We start from the raw sequence: 23,795 nt of genomic DNA, 5'->3' as shown, positions 1-23,795 counted from the left end.
AACATGCAACAGGAGGCACATTTAAATCCCAGCGCGTTAATCCAGGACCCTGCAATTCAGCAGAATCCTCGATTACCGCCGAGCACGGCGCCAGTGGCAAGTTGGGATTTAAGTTTATTGTCATGGTGATCAAACATGACTGAAGATGTAAATTAAAAAAAAAGAAAAATAGACTACTGTTTTCCATATGGTCATATTTATTGAAACGCATGCATGTGGGCTACCAATTGCTATATTTCAAAGAAGTACTCTTAGTTTCTTGTAGTTCTACTAGTAATAAATGTATAATATGATAAATCATATTAATTATTAACCCCTTAATACAAGATTTAAATGACTGCTAAATGGTTTAAAATAGGTTTATAGTGATAAATTTCAGGACTGTGACCTTGTAAATAACAAGGCCGTGTCATAACATCCCAGTCTGAGAGTTTTATAATCGGATTATATATAGGACTATATATATTTTTTATATAGGGCTAGTTTCCATTCCCAGAGCTGTAGCTTAGCAGCATGGTACTATTTCTTAAAGCCTTATTTAAGAATGATCATTTTAAAAAGTAGTCCTTTTGCACTAATTGTGAATAAAAATGATTCGCACATAGCTGCCCGCTACTGATATATAAAAAAAAAAACCACAAAGTAAAAACAAAAAAAAAACAAAAAAAAAGCCTTTTTTTTTTCTTCCAGGCAGCCCGCAGTGGCGGCACCTGACGTTTACTGGCTCGCGTTGATGCGGGTCTGCAGGATCTCAATGGGATCTGCCTTCCACATCTCGGCGTCCCAGCCATGGAACCAGCCGATGAAGGAGAGCGGCTCCTTGCCCTGTTTGATCACGCTGACAGGGATCCCCACGCGCCCGGAAGGATCCCACATCAGGTAGTCGTTGGCTGCAAAGGAAAACTAAGGATGAATCTGGTGACCTGATTAGTTCCGTCCTCTGTCGTGACTGCGGCTGATTCGCTTACCGATGTTAAGCGACCCCTCTTTCTCAATTTCATTTGCATTCTCCCCGATCCAGACAAAAAGCTTCGATGGGAGAAACGAGAAACATTAGGGTTGTGGAAAAAAAAAAACAAAGAAAGATGAAGAAGTTGTTGGAAGTGGAAGCACCTGATCCCAAGTGTCCAGAATCATGACATCATCAGTTGCCAGGTCGAGCTGGCAGAACTCCCCGGGAACCTCCTCGGCCTGGAACAAAAATGATCACAGGTACATCTGAAATCACTTTTGGGCTCTTACTCACGTTAGCCTTATTATGGTTTTATTATCTTTATAAAATGTTAATGCCCCCACACCGCTGTGCCTATCTAAATCAGACCGCAAAGATGAATCTGGATCAAACCCGTCACTCACAATGAGCCTGCCGGTCTTGTTGGAGCAGCAGAAGAGCCTGGGCGACCTGAGTGTACTTCTTAGGGTCTTGGAGGTTTGGTAGGATGCCTTTCCACCCAGTGCTGTCCAGAAGGCACCTGTTGATGACACCACAGAAACTAATTTCTCCAAATTGCTAATCCCCTTTCACACAGAACAATTCCCTGACAGCAAATGAACAAGATTTTTTCAAAATATGTCGTATTTGGGTTAATTACCCCCAAAGAACATACTTAGCTCCGGGTAATGGCTAGCATGCTGTTAGCTTGTGCAGTTAGAATAACTTGCACAATGCATTTTGTGTAGCATCTGCGTTTTCAGCACTAGCGCAAGATAGCGGCTACAAACCAGGAGAATGGATGTCATCACTCACTGGGCTCCTTGGATTCTTTAATATCAGTCGGGGATCCTCCTAGCAGGCTGGCGACGTGTCCGGCTGCAAGCACTTCCACCCCGGTGGCTCCCATTCCTTTCCACTGGAACAGGGCGTTGGGCGTCTTCAGCACAAAGACATCATTGGTGTTCAGGCTGGATGCCTTGGGCTCCACCTGCACCAATCAAGAAAGAAAGGAAGGTGTGATTGTCGCCGAAAACCCATTTTTATGACAGCGGCGACGACCGAAAGCCGACCTCCACGGCCCGGAGCGCATTGGTGGAGCTTCTGCGGACATGATAGAGCCGCGTGCTGCCAGACTCGGTCTGGCCGCCCTCACGGGACGTCCCCCCCAGGTGGATCACCAGGGGTTTGTCCTTGAACAAGCTCACGAGATGAGCGGGCTCTTTGCCGTGAGTGACCCGAACCTGCAAAAAAAGGAAAAAGAAGCTAAACCATGACTGTGCAACCCCAAAAAAAAAAAAAAGTGGATTTAAAGTTGTTGCAGGAGATCCTTGGAGAGGTGGTCACTTATATTACCGGAACTTCTAGACTGAACTTGAATTAGCTAAAAGCTAAAAGCTAAAAGGATATAGCTTTCAGAGTGAGATTGTATAACCAAAGAAATTGTTAGCTTGTTTTTTTTCCGTGAAAAAAAAACTTGCATTTCTCTTGTTAGCGAACAAAAGTCACGACAGAATCAAAAGCTAGTTTACATACTTGTCTTCTTCTTCTTCTTCTTCTTCTTCTTTCGGCTTTTCCCGTTAGGGGTCGCCACAGCGAGTCAACTTTCTCCATCTAACCCTATTCTCTGTATCTTCCTCTCTCACACCAGCTACTTTCATATCCTCTCTCACTACGTCCATAAATCTTCTCTTTGGTCTTCCTCGAGACCTCTTGCCTGGCAGCTCCAATTCCAGCATCCGTCTACCAATATATTCACTATCTCTTCTCTGTACATGACCGAACCATCTCAGTCTGGCTTCTCTGACCTTCTCTCCAAAACATCGAACATGTGCCGTCCCTCTGATAGATTCATTCCTGATCCTATCCATCCTGGTCACTCCCAAAGAGAACCTCAACATCTTCATCTCTGCAACCTCTAGTTCTGCCTGCTGTCTTTTGGTCATTGTAACAGTTTCTAGTCCATACATCATCGCTGGTCTCACCACTGTCTTGTACACCTTTCCTTTTATTCTGGCCGATAGTCTTCTATCACATAGTACCCCTGACACTTTTCTCCACCCATTCCAACCTGCTTGGACCCGTCTCTTCACCTCTTTTCCGCACTCTCCGTTGCTCTGGACTGTTGACCCTAAGTACCTGAAATCCTCCAGCTTCTTGATCTCCATTCCCTGTAGCCTCACCGCTCCACCCGAGTTCCTCTCATTCACACACATATATTCTGTCTTGCTGCGACTAACTTTCATTCCTCTCCTTTCCAGAGCATACCTCCACCTCTCTAGATTTTCTTCTACCTGTTGTCTGCTCTCACTACAGATCACAATGTCATCCGCAAACATCATGGTCCATGGGGATTCCTGTCTAACCTCATCTGTCAGCCTATCCATCACCATTGCGAACAAGAAGGGGCTCAGTGCTGATCCCTGATGGAGTCCCACCTCCACCTTGAACTTCTCTGTTACCCCTACAGCACACCGTACCAGTGTCTCACAGCTAGCATACATGTCCTGCACCAGTCCAACATACTTCTCTGCCATACTTGTAACTCTTTTAAAACTTCTTTGCTCTTCCAGGCTACACTACGCTAACTGTCTATGGCTGTAGCTTCATAATAGCCAACAGCTATGAGTCGTACTGATCATTTTATCAAGTCCAACAGAAGACTTTTCCTGAAATTCTTTACTAAAACATGACTAAATTGAACTTTTTTTGTCTTGATAGTATTTTAATTTGCTTTTCAGAATTGAAGGCTATTTTTTAAAAAGCTAAGTTAGCAATCCAAAGCACCAAATAAGCATCTGCAGGCGCGTCACTGTTCACAACCACCTTCCCATGTGTCTTGTCTTTGGCTGTTGACTTTTTTGTCATGTTTTTTTTTTGTCTCCTAAGGTTCAATTTTCGTTGCCAAGGCTACTAATAGCTTCAGGTCAGCACCCTGACGGCTGGGTTGAAGAAACCGTTAAAGGCTTACTTGCGTCGCGACTCCTCCCATGGAATCATCCAGCTTTACAGTGAGGTAGGCCGAGGCGCCGATTTCATCCACGCTGCTCTTCCTCCCTTGCCTGAAACAGCGAAGCGCTCAAGGTGTTGAGGACTTGAGAGTTTGGCTAAAAGGAGCCCAGATTCACGTTCTGGTTGAGGACTTCAACCCACTCGTACAACTGTTTGTGATCCCAACATCCTTAAAAACCTCCACCGAAATACAAAAACAACTTCAGATACTGGAAAAGCAGCACCAACCAGGTGTAGATGATGTGCTTCTCCTTGCCTCCTTGGATGTAGGAGTAGAGAATCAGGTAGCAGTCACCTCCGTAGAACTGCCCATAGGTGCTCACGTCCACAGGAACCTTATCGCCATTCTCCACGCGCCATATCTGCAGATGCCACCCCGTGAGTGTGTCTGTTGCCGATCACTCATTTCAAACTTCTAGAGTCACCGTACCTTGAATTTGCCGGAGCCATCGTCCACCATGCCGTGCTGGGCCACCATGGCCTTGTTGGTGTGGAGTTTAGAGGCGTCGAAGGGAGTCTTCTCCACTTTGGCGATGCGGCCGACGGCGTAGCCCTTAGTTGGGCCTGTGGTCTCGTCCTTGTCCAACCAGTTGAAGAAGAACTGCTTGAAAAGCATCGTCTCTGCTCCTGCTGCCATGATCTGGACCTGTTGGCCGTGCAAAAGTGCAAGATCATTCATATTTAATTCCTCTTTCCTCGGCCGCAGGGAATCTTCATATCTTTGCACTTAAGACCTTGAAACACTTAATAGCCTTAACATTGACAATTTATATTTTATTGTATTTTTTATTCTCCCTCCTTCCTACTATTATCTATTATTGTTATGTTTTTGCTTGAAACTCTGGCACAACAATTTCCTTCGGGATAAATAAAGTTGTTCTCATCTTATCTTATCTTATCTTATCTTATATTCCAGTTCTATTCGCACGCCTTGACTCCGTGTCAACTCTACCTGAGTGTTTTTGGAGTAGCCCTTATCCGAGATAAACTTCTCAGCGGCCTTCAGCCCCGCCTTGCGTTCCTCTGGATTAGCGGTCCGGCCTGATGTTTTGAGAGGAGCGCAGACGTCAGACGGGGGAATCGGGCGAAGATTAAAATCACAAAGATGACGGAGCAGGTCCGGTACCTTTCCAGACGAATACTTTGCCGTCCTCTCCATTGTCCAGGATGTAGCAGTCCTCCTGGGTGAGCATATCCTGTTGGAAGGGGTTGCTCTCGGCAACCAGGGTCGTATCCATGGAGCCGCTGGCGTTTGAAATCTACCGAGCGAGAGATTTGCGGTCGTTCACCGAGATGTCACTTCACCCGGTAGCGGAGTACCTGCGTGAACTCACTCGGAAAAGGGAGGCCTTGTTCTTGTTTATCTTGTCAGCAGCTTTGTCGTCCACGCTTGACAACGGAAGGTCAGGCAACGGCCCGAGCAACTCAATCACTTCCTCTGGCTCGGAACCCTCGGCGATCAAGGAAATGTCACAGCGGCCACTGCGCTCATTGTCACGGATGTCGATGGCCAACTCGGTGGACTTCAGGCGCTCAAAGTGGTTGGCCTTGCTGCCAGACCAGTGGTAGATTATCTGCCAAAGGAGCGCAGGTGGATGGTGACACGCGACCACCCAGAAAACCGCGATCGAAAATGAAAACTACCTTTCCAAGATCGATGAGGAAGCAGTCGCTCTTGTTGAAGCTCTCCCAGGACAGGGGCACCTCGTTGGCTCTGACCCTTCGCCGGCCTTTGACATGCAGCAAGCGCTTCACGTCCACCTGGTTGGTCACCACGTGCTGGAAACCCGAGGCCACTCCCCCTTTCTGAGACGAGACGGAGAAGAAGCTAGATTTCCCGACCGCCCGCCGTTCTATCAGTTCTGACTTGTAGTGCCAGTTTGTTCCTCAAGCGGCGAGTCACTGGAAGAGGCTGAGGTGATGCTAAAAAATGGGTGGAGCTACTGAGGTCCGAGGTACCCAAGTCTCCGGATGCATCGTTTCCCTTCCCATCCTCCAAATTGCATGAATGACCAACCAAATTTGAATGGCTGGATTTTGGTAGCGATCCACGGGGGGGGGGGGGTTGAGATTATCAACTCGTGCATGGACGCACGGGACGAAAACGTTCGTGCAGGCTGGGCCTGTAGCCAATCGCAGCTGACACTGCAGCAAGAGGCGGGGCTTAATCCTGACAGCTCAGCTGTCAATCACCTCGACACATCCAATCAGTCGCTCTTGCATTCACACCCTGCTAATGTTAGCTCTTCAAAAATGCTACTGTTTTGGGAGGAAGATGAAGAACCTGGAAGGAACCCAGGCAGCAGAACCCCGAGAACCAAAGAACCAGTGTCTAACTTCTATTTTGGAGGGTGTAAAGAAAACCTTTGGTGCCTTTTTGGTTTTATTTTTTTTTCCCCATCTGATGTTATTTTGGCTTAATTCCCCCCTGGACCTGTTTGTGTCTTCAGGCTCCATGCAGTGGCACTAAACCCCAGGGACCGAGATGCAAAAAATTCCCAGCAGCGCTTAAACTAAGCACCAAAGCAACAGCAGAAGATAAATATATCTATATATTGTAAATTTAGAGTGAATCAACAAGTAGGACCTGGTATTTGAGGCCCCTCTTGAAGTAACCCAGGAAGTCGACGGACTCCTGGTTCTGAAAATCCATGAACTGCGTCGCAGCCCCGCCCAGGAAGTCATCTAGCTGGACCAGGAATACAGAGACGGCGCCTCTCTCCATCTGGCAAGCCTCAGCACCTGCGTCGTCGAGAACAAGGGGTTTTAAAATGTATAAATAAAAAGAGGGCGAGAAGCAATCGTGCGCTAGCTGTACCTATCCAGGCGTGCGCGCTGTGCGAGGGGCCATCAGCTGTGAAGAGCACGATGTAACAGTCGCCGGTGAAGAAGTTTCCATGCAGCTCTTTGGGAACGGGTTTCAAGTCCTTGTCCTCGACCCGCCATACCTGCAGGCCGGGCGTCTTCCCCGCGCCGCCAAACACCCTCTCCAATGCCATCGTGAATCCGAGGAGCGTGGGTAAGCGGTGCAAAAATTGACTCCTGCATAGTCAAATGACCAAATGCCACGGTTTAAAAATGACATCATCAGGTGTTTCCACACGCTGTCACTCATTTAAGGCTCCGAACATGTTTAAAAAGTCAATAAATCAACGCTCTCTCTCAGTGAGTCACCTTACCAGAGCCAGCAGGTCCATGGAAACACAGGTAAATAAATAAAAATAAATGCTCTGAGGAAGCCAAGTTTCACCCCAATTTCTCCAATCGATCAAATACATGCACAAACTGAGAGTTTGGGATTATATAAAAAAAAAAAAAACTTGTTTGGTGGATTCTGAGCTCCTGTAAGGTGAGTTAAAATCAAACACAACCCTGCACGGGCTGGATTGCAAAATAAAACTGCAGTCATTACAGTGCAATGACACCGTCATTACACTGTAATAACAGAATTTAACGTGAAACCACTTTCACTGCTAAATAAACGAGTCATCCATGATTTGGTTGGAATAAAAAAAAAAAAATCAACAAAAGTTTTACGACTTTTGAATTCCGCGCTGCTGATTGTAAAGGATACCCACGGACGTCCGTGGGCGCCGTCACGCAGGGACTCGTCGCCATCCTTACCTGAGATGAGGTGCGTGGAGAAGAATATGCTTGGTGTGACAGAAAGTCGCTCCGGTCGGACCTGCAAGTTCGTGCCCGTGCTCGTCCGTGCTCACTTTATAGAGACCGTGGACGTGGAGTGGGGCGGTACCGACCTAGCCCACGGTCGCGCCGCTGAGTGTGCGCATTTGGACGCGGGGCGGGGCGGCGCGGCCCCTCCGACATCCGGCTTCTCTTTCTCCAGGTATCGTGCGTGTGCGTGTGCGTGAGTTTGCGGAACCTTTACACATGTCTATTGAATAGATTTATGCTTGCCAGAAGCGATTAATCAAATTAAAATATATATATATATATTGCTATATGCATATATGCATATATCATTAATAATAAATCAATTTAATAATGATCCCCCACAGCAGGGGTAGGAAATTATTTCTTATTGAATTTTTATGCGCGGGCCAAATAGGTATCATGTACATTGAATCAAAAAGGAAAATTCAAATTTAAATATTTTAATTTTTGGGGTATTTTATTTCAATTGATAATCATGAACAATCATATAAATGTACTGACATTATTTTGCATGTAATCATCCATTCAAAATTAAAGAAAAGGAAGAAATAAGGAGTTTCTAAATTCAATATCGATTGAAAATACTTTCAAAAATATTCAAAGAAAATACTTCTGTGTGTGCACACATGCAACGCACATTGTTGCATTGAACAATAATGCGCACAAGAACGACGTGCATGCAGTGCACATGCAAAAATTGTGCTGGTGTGGGAAAACCCTCCAGGTGAAACAAACCTGCGACTCTAGCATGCTTGTTGGTTTGCTTGCATGTGTGTGTGTGTGTATGTGTGTGTGAGTGGCGTGTCCAAACAAAATAAGCACCATAATTCACAAAGGACTGTACCAACTCACGGGTTGTAACTGCACCCTGATCACTATTGGTGCACGCTTGCAAATGTATGAAAACGCCCAAATGGCGTCATCTACTTGACCTGTTGCTTTCGGCCAATCGGATCCCAGAGGGATCCCCCTCCGGGTCGCCGTGGTATCACGTGATATCGGGGACATGGCTGAGAACAAAAATAGAATAACATGCCCTTCCTAGATATGTGTTCCACCCAGTTCCTTTGACGCATCTTGAAAAAGAAAACGAACAAACGCCATTGGTGGTTACCATGGCAGCAGCCGGAGGGGGAAAATGACTGGTTCATTGGCATCACATAGGGCTGTAACACAAGAATGCAATTCATAAGGGATTCCGCGTTACAGCAAATAGAAAAATGGACTCTCTGGAAGACAGGAGGGAGTAGCTGCGAGCTAACAGGAGCATAAGGCAATTTTTTATTATTTTTTTTATTTTATTTGCAGCGTGTGGCTGCGGCGCCGGCCTGATGTGATTGACAGGTGGGCGTGGACCGGCCGCAGCATTCAGCTCAATCTTCCTGACTGGTCTGGCGGTCCGTCTGATATTTCTGACCCGTTGTTGTCATTTGCCGGCCGATGGGCGCGTCCCGTCTGGCGTCCTGAGTGGGGCTTGTGCATGCGGTTCGGCGCCATCGGCAACATGACTGAACCCGGAGGCGTAAATCTCTCCGTCACCTCAGGTTAGGGTCGGGCACATCACGCCTTCGCCAAGAGCTGAGTTGGCACATTCTCCCTTTGTGCATTGTTTTGTAATCCCTGTCTGGGCTGCACACACCCACACACACACACAAAGTGTCACATGTACAGACAGACACACACACACCTCAGCTTGGAGTAACACACATCTTCACCCTATTTGTGTGTGTGTGTATGTGTAACTGAGTCATGATCGTCCACAGATGCATCTGGTGAAGTTTTAATTTCCTGCAGCGGAAGGGTCCTGCAGGTGTTTTTTTTAATCCTGCTCCTCCTGGTAACGTTTATTTGAAGTGCACTTTAGTGTAACTGCCACAGGTCAGGAGGTCAAATCTGATGGTCTCCAAAACACGTCACTGAACAAATCGTAAAAGTCATCTAAGGAAGGTGGAGCTGCAGAGCCTGGGGCCGTGGTTTCGGGACCACAGTTTTGAGGCAGGTATGTTACACAATGGAACAAGATTTGACATCAAATGAAACAAACAACGGGTTTAGTAAGAATTGCTACAAAGCAATGACAGTTCACAATAGCGCCCCCTAGTGGCCGATCGACCACAAAAGGAGCATTTTCCAAAACATTAAAAAAAAAAAAAAAATCCTTCTTTTTTTGGGGGGAGAAGAAACATTTGACATTAAATAAAACAAGTGAGAACTATAGGAAGATTCTCTACAAAGCAATGTCACTCAATATTTTCATAGACAGCGTCCCCCAATCGCCACACAAATAGAATGAATAAAAAAATATTAATAACCGAATGAATTAGGTGATTATTGAAAGAATTGCTTAAAATATAAGTTAAGAAATGATAGGAATCAAAAAAAGAGAAATGACTGGATAATAATCATCAGCTAACTTATAGCTTAATAACACAAATCCATTAAAAGGTTATATAGATGAATGAAAAATGCATACATGAATGAATAAATACTGGTTATAATCAAAATCTGTTAAAGAAATAAATCAATAAATCGCCTAATTAGACAAATAAAAAAAAATAATCTGTCAAATGAATTAATGAATAAGTAAATGAAATAACAAGAACCTGTTATGAAAATCAGCCAAATAATTTTCATAATCTCATGTGTGCAAAAGAGTGTCTAAATCTGCAGGAGTGGAAATCAGAGTAACCAAAACAAAAATGAAAAAAGAAGTTAATCAATAATTTTTTTTTATCATAAAAATTAAATTTCTATCTTGAGGTTTTTTTTTTTTTTGTTTGTTTTTTTTTTTTCAAAAACAGTGTTTAATGGGGCCTGAATTCCATTTTTATCCACTGGAGAACACACAAACACACACAGACACACAGACACACACTCATTTCATGAGCTTTACTGGTGGGGTTGACCCAGTTGGGAAGGGTAGAGTTTAAAAAAATGTAATATCCGGAGCAAAATATGAGGTAATCCAATCCAAATTTTAAGTTGATGTCAAAATTAAAATCCCTGTTTATTTTTAATTTTTTTTTTTTTTTTTTTTCTGCAGTTCAGTGGGCGGAGACGGGTAATTATACCAGCCGGTAAATGAGGATCATTAAAACTGGACCAACCAGTCCTTCCAATCTAGGAGCAGCTGGTGCTGTATTCAGGGACCAGTTTTCAAACATAGATTCAAACATCAACTTTGACTTATCTTTGACCTTTTCACCTGTCACACACATGCACACCGGGCGTTAATGCTAACGAAGCATGGAAGGAGCTAAATGACACCATTAGCTCGCCGCAGACAAGGCACCCGGAGGCTTTTTACGCCATTGCGGGAGAATTTAATCATGTGAAACTGATGGATACGCTTTCCCACACGAGGTGGCGACACTGGACTCTGGCTGAGAAGGGTCAGGCCAACGAAGAAGCCAAGAAATGGAGGAATACATCTTAGCTTCATCTCCAAATGCGCTGATAATGTCACCACCACTAGGACGCTAACCTGCTAACCGAACCAGAAGCTAGGGACGCTGAGTTTACATAACATCACATAACAGTCATTTGGCAAACACTTCAGTCACCGAAGATCTGAAGTACCAGTAGTCGGACCAAATAGCCATCTCAGAAGCATACCACCAGAACCTGCCCCCACATGCCTAAAGACCGCCACCATTGTGCCCGACCGCTCCAAAGTGACAGGCCTGGATGACTACCGACCAGTAGCTCTGACCCCGATAGCCACGATGTGCTTCGAGAGGTTTGTAATGACCAACGTCGAGGACTCCATCGACGTCAGCGTGGTGCGCCGCTGAGCGTCGTCTCATCGGTGATCCACATAGCCCTCACCCATCTGGAGAACAGGAACCGGTACATCCGTCCTGGATTCCTCCTCAACCTTCAACACCATCATCTGCAGATTCTAGCGCAGAAGCTCTCCTCCCTTGGACCGAGTCTCGCAATGAAAGCTGCAAGACTCAAGCCGTGCACTGTAGGCTCTCTTTCTCACACACACACACACACACACACACACACACACACACACACACACTCTCTCTCTATCAACCTGCACTACATACAGTAACAATCAAGGTGCAATATTTCTTTTCATAGGTGCAATAATAACACAACAACAATGTATGTTTTGTTGTATGACAACAAAAGTTCCTTGAATCCTTGAACACACACACACACACACACACACACACACACACATATCTGCTGTGTTGTGATAAAAACCCAGAGACACCCGAACTCGCCGTGGCACACATTTACATGCACATGCACAAACATAAATACAGTTTTTTTTTTTTTTTTTAACAACTTTGTTTTTTTTTAATACTTTTATTTTCATTTTTTCTTGTGGACGTGTATTTTGAGTATGTGTATATGTCTGCACTGTGTCCTGTGTCGTTGAATAACACGCCTTAAATAAAATTACCATCATAATTATATATAATTATATTCAAGAAGAACCTGCTTTTCTGTCAACACCATCTGACAAGGGTTTACTGCTCCCTGCAGGTTCCCTTCTGCAAAAACACCGGTGGGATGGATTGCCTGTCTCCCTTTAGAACAGAACTGGGGAAGGAAGTTGACCCTCACACACACACACACACAAAGAAAATCATATAACACATAATAGTCTCTCATTAAATCCGGGATTTTGGTGCACGAGTTTGACTGAAAGCAAATGATGTCTATCTGCTGGATTCCATAAATCACGAATGATGTAATGGCTATGCAAAGAGGTGTCAGACTTAGTTACTGATCAATATAATTATTATCAATTTCTTCGTAATTATATATGTCTTATTGCCTGTTGCAAACAATATGGTTCTTTCCCTGCGGGGTTCAACCTAGATGGATGAGCTGTCAATCACGCAACCGCTCCACCCCATTCAGCCTTCAGTGAACCGTCTCTCTAAATGCGTGTCCTTGCGTGTGAGTATATACATACATATATTATATGTTTGTTTTTAATATTAAATTTTGAGTATCAAATTGATCAATCTGTGGTTCCATTGCATGACGACCCCCCCTTGCGGCCCGGCATCATGTGACACTGTGAGAAACAAGCCGTGCTAAATCTGCCGCCGTGGGCCGGGGTGGGATGCGCGCACACACACACACACACAAAAAAAAACAAAACACACAAACACACACATGTGTAGCTTTCAGATGACTAACCGCAGGAGACACAGAGCTCGCTATTGATCCAGGAGGGGGAAACAACGATCGGCGGTGGGGGGGGGGGGGGGGCACCAAAGAACTGTCAGCATCAAATTTGTTCCAGCATCATTTTTTTTATTCATACATTGTGCGTCCCTGTAAATAAATTATCAAACAGTGCCGATTTAACAGCGAGGTGGTACTTTTTTTTCTTCTTCTTCTTCTTTGACCTCTTCGTCTTCATCACCTTCTTCTCCGTCTGCTTGCGATTTTGATCCCACGAAGACATAGTTGACTAAATTCACACGACAGGTAACATGTGGCTGGAGCGGGTTTTCGGGTTCTAGAAGGTTTCTAAGGGTATAATATGAGCTGCTGGAGACTCTGTGCGGAGCGGCCGCCATCTTGGACCGACCGCGGAGAAGCTGCTGGGGAAAAACTGGAAGCCTTTTAAACTGCAGGTTCACCCGTCAGGTGGGAAGAAGGGAGGAGGAGTTTTTTTTTTTTCTTTTTTCGTTTGTTTCGTTTTGCTCGACGTTCCTTCCTCCGAAGACGGCGGCTCTCCAGTACTGTTTGGGGGTCAGAGGTCAGGTTAGCTAGATGTCACGTCAGTGGGAGGTCAAAGGTCAAGGTGGCGGGAGGTCTGAGGTCGGGTAGACGGGTAAGAGGAGATCATGGTGGCGAAACGTCAGAACTCGAGGTGGTGATTGGATGTCACGGTGGCAGGAGGTCAGAGGTCAAGCTGGCAGGAAGCCAGACGTCAGGGGGTGGAGAAGCCCGGGTTTTGTCCCGCGTCCAGGGTGGGTTCACCTCAAACCCGCCGCCAGCTTCTCCATGGCCGCCTTGCGCTCCTCGGCCTTCTGCTGCGAGCGGCGCAGGACGTTCCTCAGCTCCTGGAGGTGGTCCAGAGTTCCCACCAGTTCACCCTTCACCGTCTTCATCTGGCTTTCCAGCATCTGCGTGTGGTGGAGGGAGTTTCTCCGGTGCCGCCTGCTGGAGCGGACCCTCTCCTCCAGGTCCTCCACTGTGGCGACAAACCGGCAAAAACAACCCCCCCCCCGGCCCCAGACACCATTACAAGCTGGGTCATTCTGCACAAAAGCCCCGAGAGGTCACACGAACTAAATCATTTCAAGAGCTATTTTTTTAATTAAATCTCACGATCACAAAACGGTCTGTCATTCTCAACCATGAGAAATTAAAAAAAAAAAAAATCTAATAATTACAATCACTTCTATTTGTAGGAGTACATTGATTCAAAATGCAGATTCCCAATGAATACATAATGGATCGAAAATCTCGATCCATAGTTGTAATGTATATCTGGAGTTTCTCTTGTCATTATGGTGAGCTGGCAAAAGAGTGATTACACTCCCAGCAACTTGAGAAAATAAAGTGTAATTACCATGTTATTAACATTAAAATGAGCTTATAACAGACTTATGATCTCCCAGGGTTCCCCGTGTTGAGAACGTGCCGTCGGATAGTACAGACCCATGTTCTCCTGGTAGCCCATCCCCGTCTCGGTCTTCTTCTCCATCAGGTCCTTGGTTTGCTGCAGCATCTTCTCCATCTTGACGAGCTCGGCGGCCTTGGTGTCGCTGTCCCGGCGGGTTTTCAGCAGCTCCTGCTCCCTTGTACTCAGCTCACCTCCAAACTTACTCATGTCAAGTGATTCTCTTAAAAAAAAAAGAGAAAGAGAGAGATAGAGATCCTGGACGTCCTGCTAGGCAACAGTCGGTAGCTTCTCAGATGTCAGACACAAAGAGCGAGCTTCTGGATCCAGTCCCGCCGTGCGCGGACCTGAACAGTGCTGGCTTCTATTTCCGCAATAGCGCCACATGAAACGCCAATTTGTTTCCAAATGTTCTGTTCTGCCCGTTTTTTTTTTTTTTTTTTCTTCGTCGTCTTCTTCTTCTGCTTTTTATAGGCCGTAACCTCAGCACATGTCTGAAGGTCATTTGAAAACAGTCGAGTCTCAGTGCGCACCCTCGCAGCCGGCGAGTCATAAGATCAGATCCCACACACATACACACACACACACCTCTTCCGCCCACTGCCCCCCCCCCCCCCCCCCCGTCTGCCATCGCCCCCCCCACGGGGCCGGCGGGAGCATCTTCTGGATGAGGAGGAACAACAAGTGAAACCACACTAACGTGACAGATTCATGGGGGGAATTCTGCTTTTTTTTTTTTTTTTTTTAACGAGATTTTTGTTTTTTATGCACTCTGTACATTTTACTGGAAGTGAAATTGACAGCAACAAAACATACATGACATGATAATATAACATCAACATTTATTCATCCATCCATTTATAATATCCATAATATTGATTGCAATACAAAATCAAGTTTAGTTTCTCTGTCTCTCACACACACACACACACACATTGTTTGAGGCTGATACATGTGTGTCCCAATTTTGTGAGTACTTCAGTTTTTCTTACACAATCCTGAGTGCTATCAGGTATTTGTTTACTGGGTTGCTCTGGGAAGTACATAGATGGAGAGACTGTCCTCTTTGTTTACATCCCCTCTGATGATCCACTGTCACAAACAACTTCAACATAGAGTTCTAATCATTCAGAGAATAATCCCAGACTTGGGGTTAGCGTGCATGGACGTGCACGGAGTTTCAGCGGTGAGCAAAAGCGGAACAGGATACAGAACGCGGGTCAGCGCCTGGAGCAAAAAGGCAAACACATGACAACAACCGGGGGGGGGATGAAAACATGACGGACAAGCCATGGGCGTGAGGTCAGGCCGGACGCAGCCAATCACAGGAGACCGTGGGCGGAGCCAGACAAATGCAACGAGTACCAGTGAGGGTGGGAGCGAAAACAAGAAACACTCGGGAATAATGTGAGATCTAAATAAAGAAGAGGAAAAGGACAACTGTCCCTTAGTTTGGAGAATGTCAAGTACGGTCGGTGTGCGGTGAACGACAATGAAGGAACTATGCTCCGGGAACACACACATGCACACACGCACGCCAATGCGCACATGACAAAAACAAACACAAACATTGTCATTGGATCTTAATCTGCAGCACCAATCGGAATGTCTGTTCTTGGGGGCTGGAGCCAATCACAGCCGACATTGGGGCGAGAGTAGCGGGGCTTAACCCGGGGGGGTCATTTGTCAATCATCTAGAGCACATGTGTCAAACTCAAGGCCCAGGGGCCAAATGTGGCCCACGAGAACGTCTTAAAAGGTCTGATTTTCTTACAATAAAATAAGTCAAATGTGTGCAGTGACCATTAAACTACATTTCCCACAATTCATGCCGATCATGTTACCTGTGAAGCGACAGCATCCCACCATTAGATTGCAGTTTATCCTTAACAGGTGGAATTGAGAAATACAAATGATCCCTAAATCTCCAGGAAGATAAAAAGGTTGATGCAGATGGAAGGCTGCTTCAAGAAAGATGGGAAGGCCAATACATGTTTGTGTTTCGAGGTGAAAAAGCGGTATGTCTTTTGTGTTATGAGGCAGCGTCCATTGTCAAAGAGTACAACCTACGTCTGCATTTTGACTCCAAATATGGAGCCGAGTATGCTAAAGTTATTTTCCAGAAAAACAACTTGTTCAAGAATTATAAACCAAAATTTGTAACATTTTAGATTTGAATGAGTAATAATTTCAGAGTTATATAACATTGAGGAGTAGTTACATTTACTTAACATTTGGTTACATTTAGTTACATTTATACTGTTACCATTACATGTGGCTCTATGAGGCCACCATTATGCCAATAAGAATAAGAATAAGAATAAGAACAACTTTATTTATCTCGAAGGAAATTGTTGTCCCAGAGTTTCAAGTAAAACATAACAATAATAAATAATAGTGGGAAATTGCACAAACAGTAAAAAAAAAAAAAAGTGGCCCTCAATGAAAATGAGTTTGACCCCCCTGATCTAGAGACATCCAAACATTCATTTTCTTTCACACCTATGGGGCAGCTGAGTCGTCAACAGACCTACTGACTGTTTTCGGACTGTTGGAAGAAGACGGAGAAGTCTTCCCATCATAAAACGCCGGTAGATACTCACTCTATTTCACACACTGATGAAATGCAATACATGTACTTCAATGATATACAATAGAACACATCCAAAGTACAAAAAAATATATAAAAAAATCCACCCTGACAGGGATATCTTTGCACCTCAGCCGTGCAAGGATTTAAACGCCTTCAAGGACAATCCTTCGGGAAAAGTATTTTCAGTACTTCTATAAATAAGTATTTTTCACGAGGGAGGTGAGGACAGTGAGGAGGGAGTTGGACCAGTTCCGGGCACAAGAAAGCACACATATCAGCGGGAAATAGATGAGGTTCTGTGCAGATTCTGTCTGGATCTACGGTATGATCGACGGCTGACCCTGTGATTGGCTGGTGCCCCGTCCGGGTTAAACGATTTTGTATCATTGAAAACTATTTGATATTAACTACTTAACTATTCTGAGATCATGATAAAGATTTCAATGTCAGTATTTGTCTTTCTGATTCTGATTGCAAATTTGTAATGCTTCCCCTGGCTCTCTGACTGCGCCCCCCAGTGGCCATTCAGCGAATTACACAATAACCTGGTTTACAGTAAATTAACTGATAACCACGATGATCATAATCATCTTTTTTTCCAGGAAAATAAATATATTTCTTTCATTCCTCCCACATGTCCTTTTTTAATTTCTCTGCAACCAAGCATATCCAGGATTCTGCAGGACTGCAGAGTCGCCACAGGGAGGCGTTGCCCCCCCCAACCTCCTCCAAGATGCAGAACCAGCCCTATTTGGATGGGAGATAAACTAACGCTGCTAAAACACAACCCTCTTGTGATCTCTCTGCACACGGTCATCAGTGGCTAATGATGTTTGTGCGAGTATTAATTGCAGCGAGGCACCGTGATGCACTTTAATGAGGACTAATTGCTTTAAATTACATTTTAAGATACAGGCAAGTGGAACCTTTGCAAATATTCTCCGGTAGTTTCCATTGCTCATTACAGCTGGAACAATATCCATCAATATCCATCTGATGGGGATTTCATTTTGTTTTTTTCCCCCCTCAGATGTGTGTCGCTCTAAGGTTTCTTCCTCTCCATCTTCTTCTTCTTCTTCTTTCTAATCTGCCCACTCCAGGTGCCCAGAGGTGATCAACGTTACATAATCAGACCATTAACCGCAGGAACGTACGCGTCTGCTCTGACATTTCCAGCAAATCACACACATTTATAGCCCCCCTACCCAGCGCCGCCCCCTCTCTAATGTTCTCCGTGTGAGGGATTAGCATCAGCTCCGCTGACGTTAAGTCGCATGCATCTTTCCGTCCAGGCTGCAGTGTTTTCACCCGTCGTGTGATTGAGAGCCCATTACCTCCACCCTTCAACCCCCCTCCCCCAGGACACGCAGCCCCAGATCGGTCTCTCAGCGTTCTGGGCGCCAGCTCTGGGCTCGTACCCCCGACGGAGAAGATTAGCACACTCAAAACCTCTTAAACATTTCCAGATCATACATTATTCACCGGCTGACGAGGCTCTGATCAGCCTTTTTTTTTTTTTTTTTTTATGTATATCCAAATCAATACTCTAAAACTTTTCTTCTCTCACTTTTAATGGGACGCTTTTCGGGAAAAATCCAGCACACTCTTAACCGGCTAACCGCTAGCCGGCTTAGAATAATCCGCATGGCACGCCGACAAACATGGCAATCGGGATGTTCCAGTCTACTTTAATTCAGGATGATGCATTCAGGGTCCTGATTCTGTTAGTCTGAGCTGAGGATCCGGCCACCTGTCGTCATTCCATCCAGCCCCACGCCTGGCCAGACTGGTGTCTGGAGTCCCTCCTGATGGACCTCTCTCCACCCGTCATTCTACCACAAGTTCATCACTTCAAAAGAGCCTCCATCCAATGTTCACCTTCTTAAAAAAAAAAAACTTCATTTATAAAATATCAGTGCTTCTTCTCCGTGTATCAATGCGGTACTCCCACGCATGTTATTGTGACACTTTGTATCAAGCGGGTTGGTTACATTCACTGTTCCATCGTCAGTTCCCCGGTTCCTCCGGTTCCTCCGGTGGAAGCGGTTGGAAAGGGCTGGGCTCTACGTCTTCAGCGGCAGAACCCGGTTGGTCTTTTTCCACCACTTATGGGTATTCCTGCCTCGTCCCTGGGGAGTTCCTGCGATATCACAAACAAGTGGGTCAAGGGTAGACGTGCACCAGTCATGTCCTGAGTTGACCAATCATCTGAAAATGTGATCGCTGATCGGTGAATTAATAAATGAACCAATCAATCGACCAACCAAACAACCAATCAGTCATTCGGTTTGGTTGGTTCACAAAACCAAGCTGTATTCCTTCAGTCCAACAAACCAACCAACCAACCAACCAACCAAGCAGTTTCAGCTGTAGTAGTAGAGGCAATTTGTAGTAGTTAAGTGGTAACGGTAAAAAGCATTGAACGAGGTAGTAGTATTAATAGTAACTATAGCAGCAGTAATCGTATCAGTAGCACTGACAGTTATAGTTGCGGCAGAAGTGATAAAAGCAACAGTTATAGTAGCACTTGTAGTCATAGGCGTAATAGCAGCAGTACAAGAAGTAACATTGGTAGCAGTAGTTGTTGTAGTTTAATTAATAGCAGTAGTAGTAATAGTAGACACAGTATTAGCATCAGTAGTAGTAATATAACTACCAGTAATAGAAGTAGCCATGGCAGTAGAGGAGTAATCATAAAAAGCATTAGATAAGGTGGTAGAAGTAGTTGTTGTTGAGACAATTTTCTGTTACCATTCTATTTTCTGAGATTTCCTGTACTTTTCCACTTCTCTCTCTGAGACATACCCCCATTTCTGTACTTTTCCTTTTCTTTCCCGTGAGACGCAATTCCATTGATGCTCTCACGGTTCTGCAACGGCCTTGAAGATAGTTACTGTCTCACATTCCATCTCAACACCTGTTTTGTGGGCAGCATCATACTTCTCAATGCTAGAATTGCTTCAACCTTTGTATAAAGGCGACTCACTAAAACCAATAAAGCGGAATCCTGCTGGAAGTCTGTTTCTCCTCTGAACTAACCTCTTATACAATAAGCCTCATCCACCATCGGCCAGGAGATCCAGACCCTGGCCTTGGTCTGAGAGGACGAGGAGGGCCCACCGCGGTAGCAGTAACTCTAGTAGTGCCGATAGTAGTGGCAACAGTACTAGCATTGGTAGAAGTAATAGTCTTTAGTTAACCTACTGCCTTTTAGATGGCAAAAAGAAAGGAAATGCAGAATACGTCTGAAATGGAAACCCTTCACAGGAGGAGAAAGAGAAGTTCTGTCAACCTGGTCCTTTGCAACAGCAAGGGGAACCTCTAGCTGCTGCGCTCATGCTAACATGGAACCGCAACTTTGAGGATGCTAAACAGCGTAGCTCAACTTTGAGGGTACTTCTGAGCCTCATCTTCAGGAACCTTGTTAGACGGGAATCCGTCCATCTCCAGATCCGGGACGATTTCCAAAACCTGGCTCTCACCCGTGGAGGCTTGCAGACCGTCCATCGGGATCTTTTCTCCTGACCTCCGTCTCTTCTCTTTATCCACCTCCACCTGAATTGGATAAGAAGCCAAAGAGACATGAAGGACACGCAGCATGTAGAGAACATAAGCCAGCGCCGTTCCTCTTGCGGAACCTTCAGAAACCTTTATTGGTCCATTATTTCCTTGGGGTACATTACATTGGGGCAACCGAATGTTTGGAAGATTTTTAGTGCTCGCAAAAACAAAATTATCTACCAGGAGAACTCCTGTGATTCATGAGCTCATTCTGAAAATTGGGTTGTTTCCATCGCCGCTGGATGGATTTAAAAAAAAAAAAAAAAAAAGGCAAAATCATCCCCATCCGTGTCTTTGCTTCTCAACTCTAAAGAGTAAATTGCTTCTCTTTGTAATCAGCTCCTTTGACTGCTCAGGAGGGTTGAGGATGCAGTGCCACGTAGCGGGCGTTACTCCCATACCGACATAATGGCATTTTGGCTCAGAGGGGAGCAACCGGGCATTTTGCCGTCATCCGACTCCTGGTTGCGGGCTCTCCACGCCCCGCCCTCTGCTTCCTCTCTGCAAACACATATTAGCATCGTTAGCGCAGCGACACGCGGGGATGTGCTGGTGCGTCGCTTCCCCCCGCGGCTTCACCTCTCCTCCCGCAGCAGCCGCACCCGCTCCAGACGCTCCTTTTTTTCCCGCTCGAACCGAGCGCGCTGGGCGGAGGAGTCCCGCTGCACCCGCTGGTCGATGGCTTCGTAGTTCTTGGCGATGTTTTTCAGGAGCCAGTTCAGGCCCAGCACGATGGCACGGTCGTTTCTGTTGCTGCTCATGACGGCCGAGCATGGCACCTGGTAGACGGTCACATGGGTTTGGGTCATGCTGGATACTCTGACACCGCTCCGATGCTAGCACACCTTTAGCTAACAATTTAGCTAACACTTACAATTTTGCAAGGGCACCTGGTCTTGTTCACCAGCTCCTGCAAGGAGAGGCTGTCGATCATGTCCACGTCATTCAGGGCGTCCTCCTTGTCCTGCTTGTTGGCAAACCTGCTGAGGGAAACCGACAGAAATTACGCAAGGGACGGCCCCTCATGAGCTGCGACAATTTATAAAGAGAGTCGAGTATTTTACAGCCGAATCCAACAATTCAGCACCGGAGTGGCTGCTGAACCAACAGTTCCCCAGTTTGGTTAGTTCTCTTCCATTTGCGTGTCATGAACCCACTAGTTGCCAGTACAGATAAACTCGTTTTTTCGATTAGCAAAATGCTAATTTCTGTGTAAAGTATGGCTCGTGACATGACCATTAGCATCAAAAACTGTCACTGGAGTAGCCGATTAGCTAACTTGTTTTTATCCCATTCATGCTAAAATATTTCCTCAAAACCATTGGGCCACATAGAAAACATAGAAGTATACCAAAGTTCTTTATTTTTTTCAGAGTTGCTGTTCAGGCACTAGTTCAGAATTTTTGTTTGGAAAATGTTCGGAGACCATGCTTTCATCACCAAAAATAGCTGGAAACGAAATGCGAATCTGACTGCGACTTGTTGGATTCGCGATCGGTGCATATCCTGCATCCTGGTGACAAAACCTCCTTCCACTTTATGATTCCTGCTATTCTTCAACCCTTCAGCGTTAGGTGTTTAACTTCAAGTTAGCGCCAAGAAGACTCACAGCAGTACGTGTTTTCCGGCAATGTGCGGATGCTGTAGAACCTCCCTCAGGGTCTCCTGCACCTCCAGCAGCCGCGGCGCATCGCTGGAGTCCACCACGAACACGACGCCGTGCGACACAGCGTAATAGTGCTTCCAGATGCCCCGGATGGTGTTCTTCCCACCCAGGTCAAAGAGGGAGAGCTTGAATCTACCGCAGCGCAGGTCGGTCCTGGAGAAGCCCATGGTTGGGACAATGTCCTGGGGAGCGGCTGCGGGGCAGAAAACCCAAAAAGACAAGTCAAGGAATCGAGTCTCCGAAGTTTTGATGAGGAAGAGGACGCATCAGAGCGAGGGGTCACCATCTTTGGGTTGACTTAGCAAGTCGGCGCTTTATCAAGAACAGCCGACGGAAACATCGTTCGGAGGACGATCGAGACAAACGGTATCAAATTACCCTCTGGCTCTTCCAACGAATATGTCCTAAAAATGTATGTCCTCCTCAAGTTGTTCAGAAACATTTGATAATTAACGTGAATCCCAACAAGCGGGTGTATTTTTGTGGTCGAACCTCCTTGGATGCCTTGAATCGTGGTCGTCTTCCCGGCGTTATCCAGCCCCACCACCAGCAGAGTCAACTCCCTGGAACAAGACACCGGACTTTCATTAGCAAGGCTTACAACACCCGTCCCTGGGCTTGGTCGGAACCACCAGCCGCCGGAGTCGAGGCGGGACGAGCTAACGTCGTTACCTGGCGTTGGCTTCCACGTCACATTTTAGGGCACAAATAAGCCACGTAAATGCCTGTATGATCAACAAGAACATGGCGGGCGAGAGCTCGGCAGGGAGTCAAGTCGTACGACTCCGGCCTGCCGCCAATCAGCCGCGGCATCACAGGCGGCATGATTCCCCTTTATGATATCACCGATTCCCCTTCTTTTGTGTCCCTCCCACCGGGGGAAGGGGGGAGGGGGGGGGGTGAGACATCGCTCCCGTCAATCAAACCCGCACCTTTTTTTTTCTCCTTGAATTCCCAACATGTACCTTTGACGCTTGGACCAAAATGTCCTAATTTTTCGTACGAGGCCCAGACGGACGGTTCGCATTTTCATTTGGCCGTTCCGCTGCTACGGTGACGCGGCAGGACGCTCGGAGGTAAAACAACGCCGGTCCCGCTCGGCCGTGGCCATTTACAACCGGCCCGACGTGGCCGACGGGGGGACGAACACCACAGGTGACCTCGGAGATTACAGGAAACGCGATTGGCGCCCATCACAGTGAGGTCACAGTGCGCTTCCCCGGCATGTGATATCCTTCGCTGGGCTTCGTGAGGTGCAGGTTAGGGCAGACGATCTGTGAGGTTTGCATCCGTGGAGAAACCCACCGGCCAATCAGGAGGCCTCCTCGAGTCCATATGGAAGTGGTGATGTCATACTGGGGGGGGGGGGGGTGCAGAGGCTTTCAAGGGGGTGGAAGTTGTGATGTAAAACAGGGGAATTGCGTGTTCCGCTCACAGCAGAGGGCAGGAGCCAACCACAGCTGGCATACATGGAGAGAAACCAGGCTGGAGAACATGGAGAGAAACACCAGAGAACACGGAAACCCAACAAGGAGAACCCAATGGAAGACCTGATTAGAACCTGCAACCCTCATGCCCTGAAGGTAACAGTTATAACCTCAGCGGTGATATCTCATTTGCGCTACTCGTACTGAAATGCGGTCATCTGTGCGCGTGAACGTGCGTGCACGTGCCTGGCAGGAGGCGGGATGCTCGGGGCGAAGCTGCATGGAAGGGGGAAGCTTTGCCCTGCAGGAGAAGCAAACTTTCT

At 46.2% G+C, this 23,795-nt stretch overlaps 3 protein-coding genes across 3 annotated transcripts; all 3 read right to left on the bottom strand.

Annotated features, from left to right (window-relative positions):
• Positions 1–179: 179 nt before the first annotated feature.
• scinla (scinderin like a) lies at positions 180–7,666 on the bottom strand. Its single transcript, XM_086145324.1, has 16 exons — positions 7,568–7,666; positions 6,762–6,985; positions 6,531–6,685; positions 5,588–5,749; positions 5,278–5,517; positions 5,070–5,202; positions 4,896–4,984; positions 4,374–4,589; positions 4,172–4,305; positions 3,903–3,993; positions 2,005–2,175; positions 1,748–1,922; positions 1,357–1,472; positions 1,114–1,191; positions 969–1,029; positions 180–890 (listed from the first exon to the last, which is right to left on the bottom strand). The coding sequence occupies exons 2-16, from the start codon at positions 6,940–6,942 to the stop codon at positions 718–720; spliced, it is 2,175 nt and encodes a 724-aa protein (XP_086001450.1). The 5' UTR covers positions 6,943–6,985; positions 7,568–7,666; the 3' UTR covers positions 180–717.
• A 5,230-nt stretch (positions 7,667–12,896) lies between these two features.
• Positions 12,897–14,682, bottom strand: LOC147237196 (uncharacterized). The gene is made up of 2 exons (XM_086144785.1): positions 14,264–14,682; positions 12,897–13,793 (listed from the first exon to the last, which is right to left on the bottom strand). The coding sequence occupies exons 1-2, from the start codon at positions 14,433–14,435 to the stop codon at positions 13,576–13,578; spliced, it is 390 nt and encodes a 129-aa protein (XP_086000911.1). The 5' UTR covers positions 14,436–14,682; the 3' UTR covers positions 12,897–13,575.
• Positions 14,683–20,954: 6,272 nt separating this feature from the next.
• LOC147237195 (ADP-ribosylation factor-like protein 13B) lies at positions 20,955–22,870 on the bottom strand. Its single transcript, XM_086166239.1, has 5 exons — positions 22,827–22,870; positions 22,538–22,608; positions 21,989–22,238; positions 21,254–21,359; positions 20,955–21,158 (listed from the first exon to the last, which is right to left on the bottom strand). The coding sequence occupies exons 1-5, from the start codon at positions 22,868–22,870 to the stop codon at positions 20,955–20,957; spliced, it is 675 nt and encodes a 224-aa protein (XP_086022365.1).
• Between the last annotated feature and the right edge of the window lie 925 nt (positions 22,871–23,795).

This window comes from Fistularia commersonii, chromosome 1 (genome assembly GCF_037954325.1).
Source record: "Fistularia commersonii isolate RoL2024-O1a breed Wild chromosome 1, RoL_Fcom_v1.0, whole genome shotgun sequence".
Lineage (NCBI taxonomy): Eukaryota > Metazoa > Chordata > Actinopteri > Syngnathiformes > Fistulariidae > Fistularia > Fistularia commersonii.
This window is presented reverse-complemented; position numbering and strand designations above follow the sequence as displayed.